Source organism: Halyomorpha halys, unplaced genomic scaffold (genome assembly GCF_000696795.3).
Source record: "Halyomorpha halys isolate HHAL.00 unplaced genomic scaffold, Hhal_1.1 Scaffold18.1, whole genome shotgun sequence".
NCBI classification, from domain to species: domain Eukaryota; kingdom Metazoa; phylum Arthropoda; class Insecta; order Hemiptera; family Pentatomidae; genus Halyomorpha; species Halyomorpha halys.
Genome location: NW_027114407.1, coordinates 1,854,939 through 1,869,322, shown reverse-complemented (window position 1 = coordinate 1,869,322; position 14,384 = coordinate 1,854,939). Strand labels below are relative to the sequence as shown.

General features: G+C 30.2%; 1 protein-coding gene across 1 annotated transcript in view; it reads right to left on the bottom strand.

Annotated features, from left to right (window-relative positions):
• The window catches only part of LOC106680933 (3'-5' RNA helicase YTHDC2), a gene marked incomplete in the record, with an annotated part of 25,862 nt that extends 14,083 nt beyond the window's left edge, over positions 1 to 11,779 (bottom strand). Inside the window, 13 exon segments of the mRNA XM_067051590.1 lie at positions 411 to 545; positions 632 to 759; positions 1,922 to 2,100; positions 2,751 to 2,932; positions 3,008 to 3,139; positions 3,997 to 4,156; positions 7,082 to 7,136; positions 7,334 to 7,593; positions 8,432 to 8,598; positions 9,364 to 9,560; positions 11,133 to 11,326; positions 11,403 to 11,493; positions 11,578 to 11,779. Coding sequence (XP_066907691.1) covers positions 411 to 545; positions 632 to 759; positions 1,922 to 2,100; positions 2,751 to 2,932; positions 3,008 to 3,139; positions 3,997 to 4,156; positions 7,082 to 7,136; positions 7,334 to 7,593; positions 8,432 to 8,598; positions 9,364 to 9,560; positions 11,133 to 11,326; positions 11,403 to 11,493; positions 11,578 to 11,686 — 1,989 coding nt within the window.
• Between the last annotated feature and the right edge of the window lie 2,605 nt (positions 11,780 to 14,384).

Genomic DNA, 14,384 nt, shown 5'->3' with positions numbered 1-14,384 from the left:
TATTTTTGGGTTTACATTTTATGAAAAAATACAAAACAAATGTAAAAAAAAATACACTTAAAGGTAAATGAAAGTACTCAAAAAAATAAATGAATAAAAGTTCTGCAACTTTAATTTAAATAAGAAATAATATCAACTCACTTAAAAACAGTACAGAATATAAATAGATTCTTAAAACCTTTTTGGTAATACTATACATAATAGAGCTGAGTGATTGCTCAGTTTCAATTAAAATGGAAGTAAATAAATTTACAATTAACAAGAACTATTGATAAAATAATAAATATTCAACAACAAATTTTTGTTTAGCAATAATTTAAATTAATTATTTTAAGAAACCATGTATTATTTTATAGCTATTCAAGGACATAATGATGTACAATAACAATTACAAGTCGCAGAAAATTTACCTCTTTCATTTTGCCGGTATCAATTACATAACTTATATCGTCAATTGTGATACTAGTTTCAGCAATATTAGTTGACAGAATTATCTTCCTTGTATTTGCAGGGGTCGGTTTGAATACTAACTTTTGTTCGCTAGTCTAAAAAAAAATAATAAAAGTCTCATTAACTATATTAAGTTCAAGATTAGTATATTGGAGCATATTATAGCAAGACCTTTCTTTACCTGCATATTGCTATGAAGCATTAAAATTAAAACTTTAGTCTTTTGGGACAGTCTTCTTTCTTCCGAAATTAAATGCTCCTTTAAAGTCATAATATCCTCATATCCAGGAAGGAACACCAAAATTGAACCTAAATAAGAACAACATAAATTATAAGTTTAAAATAAAGATATTTCTTAAAATTACATCTTTATTAGAAAACGATTAAGGCATTCCATTTGCAAAGGATAGCCACCCATTCTGCCTGATATTGTTTGTTCAGTAATAAAACTGGGGCATTCCTGTGTAAAATATTAATCATTGATTTTTGTTTGAATTCAGACATACCTTCAATACTTAATATAAGTTGTCATATTCTTCAAACCATATAGGCTTACATTTTTTATTATACCAAGAAGAACCTATTAATTAGTAAATGTTTAGCAGCAATATATAATTCACTGATCAACAAAATTTATCTCATTCCCTAATTAAAAAAAAAATTATTCCCTATGAAATCAATGATTAACATTTTATGCTGACACTGATTTCATAATACCAGACAAAATGGCATGTAAAAATAAATTCAGATCACAACTCTGCCACTTATGTATTTGAATCCAAGTGATACAAATGAAAACCATTAAATTTAGATTTTTAAGGGTTAATAAATAGTTAAAATTATTTCTTATTATTTTTTTTTTCAATACAACCCAAACCATCACCTTATAATTAACAATTTTCCATTTAATTTTGTCTGACATGACGAAAAAAAACAAACAAAAGGAAAGATAGGAAACATCCCAAGTTATCAAAACTCTTCTTTGATATACTAAAATAACCTAGAACCATTGTACTGCCGAACAAACTGCTTCAGGAGCAATGAAGGCTAGTTATTCATAAGATGAATCCAAACCAAGACTTCTAAGCAGTCCCAACAAAATAAGGTTCCTTCATTACTCTTAAAGCTGTAGTTACTTCCAATGGCTATGGTGGGAGTTCATTATTTCTAACTACTAGAAAACCAATTTCAGGTACAGTCTATATTAGTAGTAGGAAATGGTATACTTTCTTTATACTTTCACATTACTTCACACTTGGAGAAGTTTCAACCTGATAATGACAAGCTAATGTTTTACACCATGGCCTCAGGATTACAAAAAAAGACTGATGTAATTCTAATAACTAAACCAAATCTTTTGACCAATAAGCAGTGATGGGAGATTTCAAATAATAAAGGCAACATTCAGTACAACATTGAGAAACTAACAAAGGCATATTGACCAATCATTGAACATCTGTCATTACAATACCTTTGCTACTGTTTTCGACATGTATCTGAGAAATAAGAACCATGAGAAGCTTCATGTCAATGAAGTTGTCATTAAAGGAACAATGATAGAGCTCGAGCAGTTCTTTATCTACGTCACTCAGCTTCCTCTCGATGGATGAATCGTTTGGATTACTGTCCAAATTGGAGACAAGAAGAGTCCTGAAACAGCAAAAGTCTGCATGTAATAAAATTATTCATACATATAAATAAACATACAAACCAGAATTTAATGTAGGTTTGTAATATATTAACAATGGAGAGTGAAAAAAAATCCATCAGATTTTTACCATTCACTAGATTTGTTAAAAAGTTTGTCATAATTTTATAACAAAGTTGCTATTTAAATAATATTCACATTTTTAAAATATTTCATTCTCAGTGCTCATATTTCAACAGGTTATTAGTAAGAGTGATCAACTGCTATTCTTTTAAATAACTTATTCCTTTGTTTTTTTGACAGGTAACCAACCTATTCTAACCATAGGGGGGGAGGGGTGTCAAGTTTTTCATTTTGTGAGACTGCCACTTAATGAAAAAAGTCAATGCCCCATGCCGAATTCAAACCGGTACCGCCCACAGGTCTCAGAACGATAGACCTAGGCCTAACCATCTGAGCTACGGATAGTCCAGACTTATACCTTTAACCTGATGATATGTATCATATGATTTATATTGAACAATTTATTTATTTTTTGCTGACTTGTAAAATGATATATGATTTACAGTCATAATAAACTATTTACATAATACATAAGTAATATGTCTGCAAATATAGCAAAAATATTCAATAACTCAAAATATCTACTTACTCATGGGCTCTTAATATATCGACAATTTCATTTCTGTTAAAACATTCAGCAAATTTTATAGCTGAATAACCATTGGAGGCTTCCAATAGCAGATTGGCTCCGAGAGCCAACAGCTGCTCAATGACCTCAGCCGAACCTCGTGCGGACGCGACCATCAGTGAGCTTATGCCCGTATTTGAATGCTGAAATAGATAATGAAAAGATTATCAACATTTCTTTAATTATTAAATGAAGATATAAAATATAATTGAACGAACCTGGTAATCAACATTGACAACTTCATTTTGAAGCATGTATAAAAGTTGTGCAAATGCAGCATCACTTGCAGTCAGCCAAGCTTCTTGAATAGCATCGTCCATTTCCTTACATGTTCCACTGTCCTCATGGCCCTATTATTAAAAGAATTTATGAATTATTGGAGTTGGTTATAGAGGAATGGATTAAAAGGACTGAAAGAATAAAATTAATGATCAAGTCAATGCAACATATAAAAAAAAAAAAAAATACCATATATTTCATATCATTTAATAACTCTGTTACAAATAAAACATTGTTTTTCTAAAATTAAAACAAAAGTTTTCATAATCTTCTCCCTCCCCCCTTGAAAAGTTAAAATATAGCAAACTGTAGAATAAACTTCCATCAAACACTGACTACAAGTTGATAACTATTGATAATGAATGGATCTTCATCCTCTCTGAACTCCAAAAAAATGAAACCACAAAACTTAAGACTAGGTTAGTTTTGTTATTGGTGTCATGCTGTCAATCATGGCTGCTCCGCTTTCTACTTGCACCAAAGGAGAGCAACGTTCAGTTATCCGTTTTTTGTGTTTGGAAGGCGTATCAGGGGCTGAAATTTATCGACGACTTTTGGTACAATATGGGAACAGTGTTTTGCCACAACGGAGTATCTATAAATGAATTGAAAAATTCAAAAATGATTGCATAAATGTTACGCATGATGAAGGAGCCGGATGACCGTTAGGGCATCATGAAGCTTGTACAACGATGCAACAAGTATGTTGAAAAGCAAGGGGACTATGTCAAACACTTATGTACTTGTAAGTTTCCTATTTGATTACAATAAAATTTTATAACTATATTGCAGATAATAATTGAGTTACCCACGTATATTGATATTGATATAGTCTAACTCGAATAATTTTTTTATATAAAAAATATACAACAAATTTACCCAAAACTATTAATTTTTAAAGTTATTTTCAAATAAATTTATGATTTACCTGGGTAATATTAGAAGCTATAATGTCAGCAGATGCACTGGGAGTGATTGACACATCATCTTTTACTGCTTCAGCCCACTTATCTAGCTGAGCGGCTTGAGCTTTTTTCTTCTCGAGATGTTTGCGCATCCTTTCCATTTCTGAGGTCATATAACCAGTCCTGGAGGAAAATACCAAATTATAATACACTAAAATACAATACACATATTGTATAATATTACAACAAACTCCTAAAGTTATTATAGCACTAAACAAAAATTAGATATTAAAAAAAAATCACAATTAAGAATTAATATAAACAGTAAAAAATAAATGACAAAAAAAATTGATATTTTACTGATTCCTACAGCTAAAAAAATATCTTGAAATAGAAAACTACAAAGTTGCACCTACACCTTCATAAAGAAAAACACAGTATCAGGCATAGCATTGTTTTGGAGATATCAACCATAGAAAGATTTACAAATCTTCACTAAAAATTAAAAGTTATAAAACAACAATTTTTCATTAAACCAATGCTTATTTTTCCGTGTTTTTTTTAAAGTAAAACAAAAAAAAATTGAGACAATTATCTTATTAAAAAAAAACAAAAAAAAACCTAGTGATTGTATTTTTATTCAACAACGATTTTCAAAGGTGATTTCAAGGTGACAAGACAGTTTTGCAATTTCCACTCCTCCTATTATTCACTAATTCATATTTAATTTTTATTACGATTCATTTTCTCTATTTAAACCTAATGTGAACATAGTCCATTCATTTCCAGATATTATTGCCTAATTGTAAACTACACTTACAGCAAAGAATTTTCAAGTGAATTGTATTATTCTCAGTGAAAATACGCAGTAATTGGCATTTGCTTATTAAATATGCAGTAAACGATATAGGGTTACTCCATTTTTACTGAACAGTAACCAGTAACTGTATTACTAATAAATAAACCAGTAGCTAATACTAAACCAACTGAATTTTAAGACAATGAAATTTACAAAATTATTGTATTCACTACATTTTACAATAATTTTGTAGTAATCCATGTAATAATGGATTTAATGGAATTCATTACATTCTTGATGGTTATTGATGACATTATCATGACTCAGGGGTGCTCTGTACATCCATATAGAGGAGAATCAAGATTGCGATTAATGAAACGAATCACAGCCATAAAATGGGGAGCAACCACTGAGGTTTTAAAACATGTTTAACGTCATGTATATGACAAGTCCAGGAATATGGCTCCGGTGTTTTGGTTACAGCTACCGATTCAGTGCTAAAGCTTCTCGATCTAGTCCAGAATAAGGCATAAAGGATTATTACCGGTGCAGCTAAATCAACATCAATTTTAACCATGCAACTGCAAGCAGAGATCGATTCCCTAAAAGAGAGGCGAGAAAAGAATGCCATCAAACTTTACGAGCGCATGCTTAGTAATGGCAGTGATTACTGGGTAAATACTGCTGGTAATACTAAGTGACTTAAAACACAATTAACATTTATTGAAACAACAAAATCCATTATCACAAGCCTAGGCCTGAATGTTGAAATAAGAGAGCATCTGCCTGACTTAACTAAACGACGTGTCCCTTTGTTATAGCGCTAGATTTAATAATGCCCATCAACAAATCCAAGACCCCAGCGGAAGAACTAAGGACTTTGACATAGGCCACTATAGCCAAGCGCTACCCTGAGCCAGATATACATATGGATCCATATATGCACCGATGGGTCAGCTACAGGGGTAAATAAAAATGTGTGTGTAGGTGTCTATAGCAGCCTGTTCCAACTTTTAGCACCTGCAACACAAACCAATTTTGATGGAGAGGTAGCTACTATTACTTTGGCTTTAAAAAAGCTGACTGACAGCAGTGAAAATGAGATAGATCTGCTGTCGGTATCGAGGGCAGCACTGCAGGCAATAGCATCAGGACATCCCTCGGCTGATGCTGGAAATCTTGCATGCTGGGTAATTATGGAAAGTAAAAGAGAAATACTTAAAGCATTGGTGATGCAATGGATTCCAGCCCATTGTGGTATACATGGAAATGAGGAGGCGGATCGACTTACACGGTTAAGGGCAAGCCAACCACAGCCGGTTCTTCTTATTTTCATGGACATGGCAAAAGAAATGGTTCGTAGCACTATCGCTTAAAAAGCAGAGAAAAGGAGTAGAGGAGAATGTGGGGACAAGAACCGGGTGGCATTGTTAGACCCTAAAAAGCGCCCACCATTGACTTTACTAAGAGTGGTGGCAGTGGCATGATTCAGGTTGGCCACTGGACATGACTATCTACGATACCACCTGAAGCAGATAAGAGTGGTTGAGTCTTCCGACTGTGTCCTGTGTGGAGATGGTGAGATGACCGTCGATCACATATTTACTTGTCCGGCAACGGTGGACTTAAATTCAGACAATAGTGACGTGAATAAAGCTGAAATATATTGGGCTGTACAAAGTAAAATGGCAGGAATGCCTCCTTTGGTGTAGGAAAAAAATAAAATAAATTTAAGTCTTAAAATAAATAACAAGTTTTCCACATTGAGTGATGTGAAAATCCCGAAAATGATTTTTTTGAAGATATTGAGTTCTTACTAAGCAGGGCTGTGTAAAGATGGGTAGAATTTCTATAATGGTGCTATCTACAATGGATATATTGGAGAAGGAAAACGTATTTGCTAACTATGTTAATCTTCTTGTCTGGTTTGAGGAGACTTGAATTGACAAGTTTTTCAGTATTACAGTTTACTTTACCAACCGAATCATCAATCATATTCAAACTTAATGGAGAATTGCTCACAAAAATTGTTTGACAGTGTCACCTTCTTCAATAAATGTTATTTCCTCAGAGATACCAAACAAAATTTTGATTTACTAACCTCCCCTGTTCTAAGACAATTTCAAAATTATTTTGAGAATTTACGAACAACATAAACTCAAAGTATTTTTCAAATGGAGTTTATTATAAGCAGTTGAAGCGTAAATAATTAAATAATCAAATTAGGAAAAAAAAAAAAAAAATATATACAATGACACAAAAATAATCAAAGAACTAAAAAAATATAATCAGTTAAGAGAAGCACTTACTGTTTCAAGACGTCTTCTAAATGACATTCTTTGACCTCGAAAAGTTTCCCCGGGACTAAAGAAATAAAATTAATATAATGTAGTATATATGTTATAAAAAACAAAAAAATATAAATATTCATAATTAAAAACAGAAAGGTAATAAACATAATTATAATTCTTAATGCTATAATATTAAAACAAAGGAAATATTAAAGATCCAAAATAACAAACAGAAAAATTTATAAGTAAAACAAATATTTTTATAAATACCAGTAATCACGGGACAATTATTGAAATAAGTAGAAAGAGAGCTTGAATCTGCTGTTGCTGACATGAGTATCAAACGCAATGAACGGAATTTGGCCAAAGCTTCTCTCAGTACAATAAGTACAAAGTCGCTAAGCCTGTCTCTCTCGTGAACTTCATCAACAATCACGTGTGTTACAGTAGCCAAAACTGACTCCCCTGTCATTAGGGTACGGAGGAGTACGCCGTTTGTACAATACATGAGTACTGTATAAGGAGAAACCCTAAAATACAAAACAAAAAAGACAACTTTGATTAAAGAAAAAAATCTTCCTCTAAAGTACTTTAAATTTTGTCTACATGAGATAATCAACCATCCCTCATGGTTAGTAGTAACATAAAATGGCTAGATATGAGCTATGAAAGAATTTGATAACTAAACAAGAAAACACTTCTCACATAAGTGCCTAAAACAGACTAAGAAATGAGAAATATCCAAAAGCATCTAATTCCATTCCATAGTGCACAGCTTTTTTATCTTTCATAAAGCTGCTCAATTCCATGCAAGAACAAAGTTGGTAATCATTTCTCACACCTCAAGAAACCCTTAAATAAAAATTTTCATAGCAACAGAAAAATTAAAAAAAATTTAAGTATCTTTAATTTTGTTTATTTGAAAACATTAAAAATCTCCCCTTTTAAATAGTAATAAGCAATAGATAAATATAAAATATGAAAGAATACGGTAATAATTCTTTTCCATGGAAGTTATTACAATAGTCATATTTTACTTTCAATTACCTATATGAACTATACAGTAAGTGGATAATAATGAAATAGCTGTTTTGAAATGTACAAGAATTAATCTCATCTCAAGGTGATAAGAGAAAGTTGTGCATGATTTTTTTCTTTTAATCTTGGTATTTTTTATATGATAATTTAATAAATAATTAATTGATGTGAAAAACTATTGTGTAATGAAATGAAGTAAAGATTTGAAGATATTTCTCAATATAACTTATTTCTTCCTCTGATAATTGATTTTCCCAAAACAATAAATAAATATCCATATTTTGATCAAAGTAATACACAGCTTAAAAAACAATGTTTTGCCAGACTTACTTTCCTTCGAGCCTGATCTGATAGCCAACAGACTGCCCTACTTTGTCTCCCCTCTCGGTGGCTACTCTCTCCGCAACTGACACAGCAGATATTCTCCTGGGTTGAGAGCAAATTATACGACAAGGGCGACCAGTTTTTTCATGCCACTCAAGTAAAAATTGAGGAACCTATAAAACCAGAATACCATTACTAAATATAAATCACCTTAGTATCATTAGTATCAGTTATGTTATTCAGAAATGGGGACTATTAAAAAAAAAAAAAAAAAAACTGTTTTCAAATTGTCATATATTAGTACAAAATGAAATAGTACTAGATCAATATTAATATCTCATAATAAAATCAATATTAATATCAATAATAAAATACCTTTATAATTATAGAGATAATTCAGAAAGTTTCAGGGCATTAACTCAAGGTAGATTTTGGAAGTTTTTTATTTAAAAAATTAATTAATTAGACTTGTTTGTTGAAATAGTAAAAATAAAATAAGGCAAGGAAACACTTTATCAAGGAAAGCGAATTACCACTAACAATTAGGTTTTGACAGCAATAAAATTTTTTTATGGTAAGGATGCTGGGAGTGGTAATTTAAAAGTCTGGCTAAGTAAGTTGGTTTAGTATACCAGTCAATGGATACGGTGTTCTCTGGGTTTCTTATGATAAGGAGGTCAAGGAAAATATTATCTACGGAAATTATTATCAACGAAAGTATAATCTACGGTCAACTACTGTCTCATCATTGTAATATATAACTTAGACCCATTGGAAGGTTTAAGAAATAATAACCTGTCCATAAACAGTACTAAATATTGATCTATAAAAAATAAATAAATAATAAGATTCTTAATTTAAATATTCAAACTACTGCATACTTGAAAGTAGAGAAAAATATAAGAGGGGTTCATTAAAAATTGGAAAATAGTTCTTACCTGTGTGGTCTTGCCCGAGCCTGTTTCACCAGCAATGATAGTGACTTGATTTTCTGCAACTGTTTGAACAATTATATCCTGAAGTGCTGCAACAGGAAGTAATGATCTAAATTGTGCATATGCTTTAGTTGTCACCGGAGGTGGAACTTGGGGAGTTCCTCCAGACATGCGACCCAAAGCCCGAGAGCCATCTTTGCCTGCAAGACAAAAAACAAAAAGTTTAAATAACCAACAACTACACATTAAAATTTTCTTTTCAGAGTTCAACCTAAAAAGCAGTTAGTTTGGATAATTACCTAATAAAGCCAACAAGTTTAATCTTTAGCTAATAGAGACCGGTTGTATGAGTGATTACATATTTTTTATGATTTAATTTTTACAGCCACTGGACTTCATTTTAAAAAATATAAATTAAACTAAAAAGTTAATGATTTTTTTTTTGCTTATATTGTCTAAGATTTATGACAGTACACCAAAGCTGGTTAACCATATTTCCTACAATAACTTAGTATTTTTTTAATAAAAAATGTTTCATTGTTTATATAGATTTAAAATCATGTCAAGTTGAGAAATGTGTGTATTTATAGACAAAAAGTAATTAATGGAAAACCTACCTTTCAACAAGATGGCTAAAAGTTATACAAAATTATTCATAAACATAACAGCAAAACTTTTAATAATGTTAAATATAATATAAATCTGGTTTTCCATAGGATTATAGGATACAGAAGAGGATAATAAATAATAACTATATAACTGATACAGTGATATTCATAAAAGATTAATTATATTGAAAGACAAACTGGAAGCCCTTCATAGCACACCAAATCAAGTTAAGCAGAAATTGATACCAGTTGCCGACTGCTACAGATGCATTTGATTTTTGAAAGTGATGGGCAGTTGGCTCCCATTTATAAAGAACATTTTTTGTAAAGGGATGAGTAAATGATTGGTCTATATAATTACAAAACAATATTTATTTTTACAAGAACAAATAAATGACTGAGTGAATAACTAAAACTTATTGCTGTATATAAGCTGACAAACTGCCACCCTAAAAGAAATTTGATTTCGACTTATAGCAATATTATAGTTCTTTAAAGGAAAGAAACTGTCAATTCTAGCCCCATTATAAAAACATAATGTTGCACCTAGTCACTTATTTCTTAAATTGTGTAAAACTATTTATCACTAAATTCAGACAGCACAGATGATAGATAACTACTAATACTACTATTAACTTCTTCTCCTCACAAAATTCAGATAAATGAAAATAAAACAGAAATTTTTAAGCTAAAACACTAAGTTGTTCCAAATATGAATTGTTTTACTGTTGTAATAAGAGAGAAAAAAGATTATTTTTTTTTTGTAAAAATCTATTGAGTAATGTTCTCAATAGATAACAATATAGTGCAGAATAAAAGTTCAACTCTGATGAACTAACAATTTACACCTAAAACTAAGGATAGCTATACACAATTGTCTAGATGCCATGTATAAGTGACTCCGTATATCTTACAATCTCAATTAATATGCGTCAATATCAACAGCATAAAGAACAACTAACATATAAATGACTGATTGAAAGGAAAAAGTAGACTTATCTCAAATACGAAAAAAAAAAAAATGCAGCAGTTGGAGTTATGATGTGTAAAGGATTGGCAATAAATATTTGGAACTATTTCTCTATGTACATTTAATTAATTACTATTTGAAGTAAATCTCTGATCTTTTCTGCTAAATGTTTCACTTAAAAAAAAAAAAGTTACCATCTTGGTATAAATCCTTGCATCGTTCTACAGGTGGTAAACAGTCTTGCCTTTCTCTAGTAGTTACAGGATGTTTGGTGAGCATACTCATCATCAAAGTTCTTGATGCTGGAGTTAAGCTCATAGCAGCATCTTTTTCCATGATTGCAGAGGCTTCCCTTTTGTAAATTGTTAGGTAGCGACTGCTCCCCTTGCTAAAAACAATCAAATGTTTTTTTTATTTTATTTTAATTGGGAACTTTAGTTCAATGTATGAATAAATCAACCAACCCTCTACTTTTGGATTTCAAGCCATATTTCTTGGCCTCATTATGAATATATGCCCTTTCCTTGGCTGTAAAAGAGCTAGGATATTCCCATTCTGAAATATTACAAAGTAATTATAAAAAAGTTTTAAATTAATGATAAAAAATATTGGAGAAACAAATTAATTGTCTATACCAACCTTTCAATTCTTCAGAATTCAAAAATTTTTTAATTGTAACTTCGACACAAATTTTGACAGCTTCCCCTACATTTATGGGCTGTTGATTCATCTTTTTTTTCCTAGACATTTTAATTGACACACTTACGTCGGCTTAAACTTAAATTACTACTTCTACGAGGAGGTTACTGTGTTTAAAGGCTGTGGAGTTGTAGACATTTTTAAACCTGTATGTTTGTTTAACATAACAATCGATTTATTTTGTTTTCAATTCACTATTTCATTATTTAAACTCTTTAAATAAAGGAAATATATATATAAATAAATGAAACATCAAACATATTAATGTTTTTCTGTAATTTAAATTTGAATAAAAATATTGGACATATATATGTACATAAACAAAAATTTTAATGTCTAAATGTTAAGGTTTAAAACTTTTTGAGGATGATGAAGATAGAATCAACTAATTATTGCACTGTAATGATTAAATTCTAGTCTATAGTTTAAAATTGTACACTCTTCCGTTATTTTTCTGAATTTCAGTTGTAATTTATATTATTGGTATCCTTCTTCTTTGGGTTGCCCATCCTTTAAATAAAGAACTATTTCACCTTATTTCTTCAAATAAAACTTGAGTAAAATCATATTTATGTGTATTCATCAAATAAATAAAGTATGAAAAATATTGACCATTTGGAAAAAATATAAGAATAAATCAATATAACTGACAACTATTGTTACAACTGATAAACAGCATTCATTGGTTAGAGAGGATTGAGAGTTTAAACAATGCTTAACACATTTCCTGTTTAATCAGTGAATAGTATACCAAACCATCTAGCTTGCCACTAGCCCACTAACTTAATCCAAATAATTAGAGATGTCTTCACTATGATACTAAAAGATTATCATCATAAAGATATAAGATTGTGTATAATACTACAAAACTGAATAATAATAGTCTGTATGATAACAATAATAATAGTTTTTGAACTACAAATCAAAATAAACAAAACAATAATAGTTAGTAGCCAAGTGATTTTTTATAATTTATATTGGCCGATCATATGCTGAAGATAAAAGCTCCACAGACATTTTAGCCTTTCTCTAATTTTCAATTTAAGAACTTAAACCTGTAAGTCTAAGTCTAAGACCATTAAAAATATAATAAAAGATATAGTAATTAATAGAAACTAAATTATATCACCAAAAATAATATATACTATACCAAGTCCTCAATAATCAATTATTACAAAAAATAATTGAAAAATATATTATTATTAATAATTAGGCATGGAAAATAATTTGTTTTCTACTCCATGGAAGTAATCTTGGTGAGAAAACTTGGCAACTTTTAGGAAATCCTGTATAGAAATTCATTTTTCCTTGAGTTCCCTGCACATTATCAGTATTTACATCTTTTTAAAAAATTATTGTTCATTAAACAAAAAAAAAATTACTAGTCCATTCCATTGCAACTTATTATGTCAACTAACATAATGCTATTCCACACTACAGCCCTTTTTGTATTAGTGAGGGAAGTTCAGATACTTCGAACAGTATTTACTTCTGACTGATGGGTAAACGTCTGAGGGGCAGGATTTTGTTAAAACTGATTTAGTAGAATTGAGTTTGGAGAGGCATCACTGGAATTTATGTAGAGAGCGATTGGTGGTATCGGCATCGAACTTTCGGGTTTGTTAGACCTTTATTATTATTATTATTTACTTTTGAAAACCTAAGACATTGTTCCTCCCTTTTAAATACCTGTCATTAACTCTTCTGAACAAATTGTGATAGGAAATGGAATCATAAACCTATTCAAATTCCAACTAAACCTTACAAAATACACCTTTTTACTTAAACTTGGAATTGAACTTTAAGTTGCCTAGAGAAAATATTTATCCAGTAGTTCTAATTCCAACAGAATTCAAAGTAATAATAACCTATAATTTCCTCAACTTAAGATTTTTAAACTAAAATTATCTAAGTTACCAGTATATGGAATTCTCCCATAGCTATTACAATCTATTCTGTTATTTATTGTAAATTTGAATCTGCATAGATTCCTTCCCTTGAATCAACACTTTTTTGTTTAGTTAATTTAGTAAATTATTTGTTTTAATTTTTGGTACAATACAAAAATAAGACAGTAATCAATTTAATGATGGTGGAGATATAGACAGTAATGGTAATCTAGAAGCTGGTTGGAACAGTGGTGATCCACAATAATTGATAAAAAATTTTAATGTTTGCTGACTTTTCAACCTAATCTGTAGATTTTCATCAGGGTTAAGCAAAACAAGTTATCAATACTTTGCTTTAATAGTGATACATCTGACAAAAAAAAAGTTTATTTCATTTTGTATTTGATGTATTCCATCGATTGTACCATAGACTTTGTGACAGTCTGCAGAACAAATCCAGCAGGGAAAGTATACCTAGTTTACAGTACTATATTTGGAGTAAGTCCAATTCAAAAGTAAATCTAAAGTTATTATTTTGTCAGATATGCCACTAATTAAGCAAATCAGCGATATACACTAGTATAAAAATATTAATAATAAAAGAAATAGAAATGGTAGGTCATACATAAGTGAATATGAAATAATTGAAATCTATGACAAATTATAGGGGTTGGAGATATAAAATGAGGACTGTGTTTCATGATTTATAAAAATAGACATAATTAGAAATAAATGAAACTATAAGATATGAAATATAAAGGAACACTTAAAAAATATTATGAAGTGTTCCTTGGCTTTTCATTTTCTTTCCATTAATACAAGTGAAAAACAAATTGAGACTGGTTGTGAATATTGTAT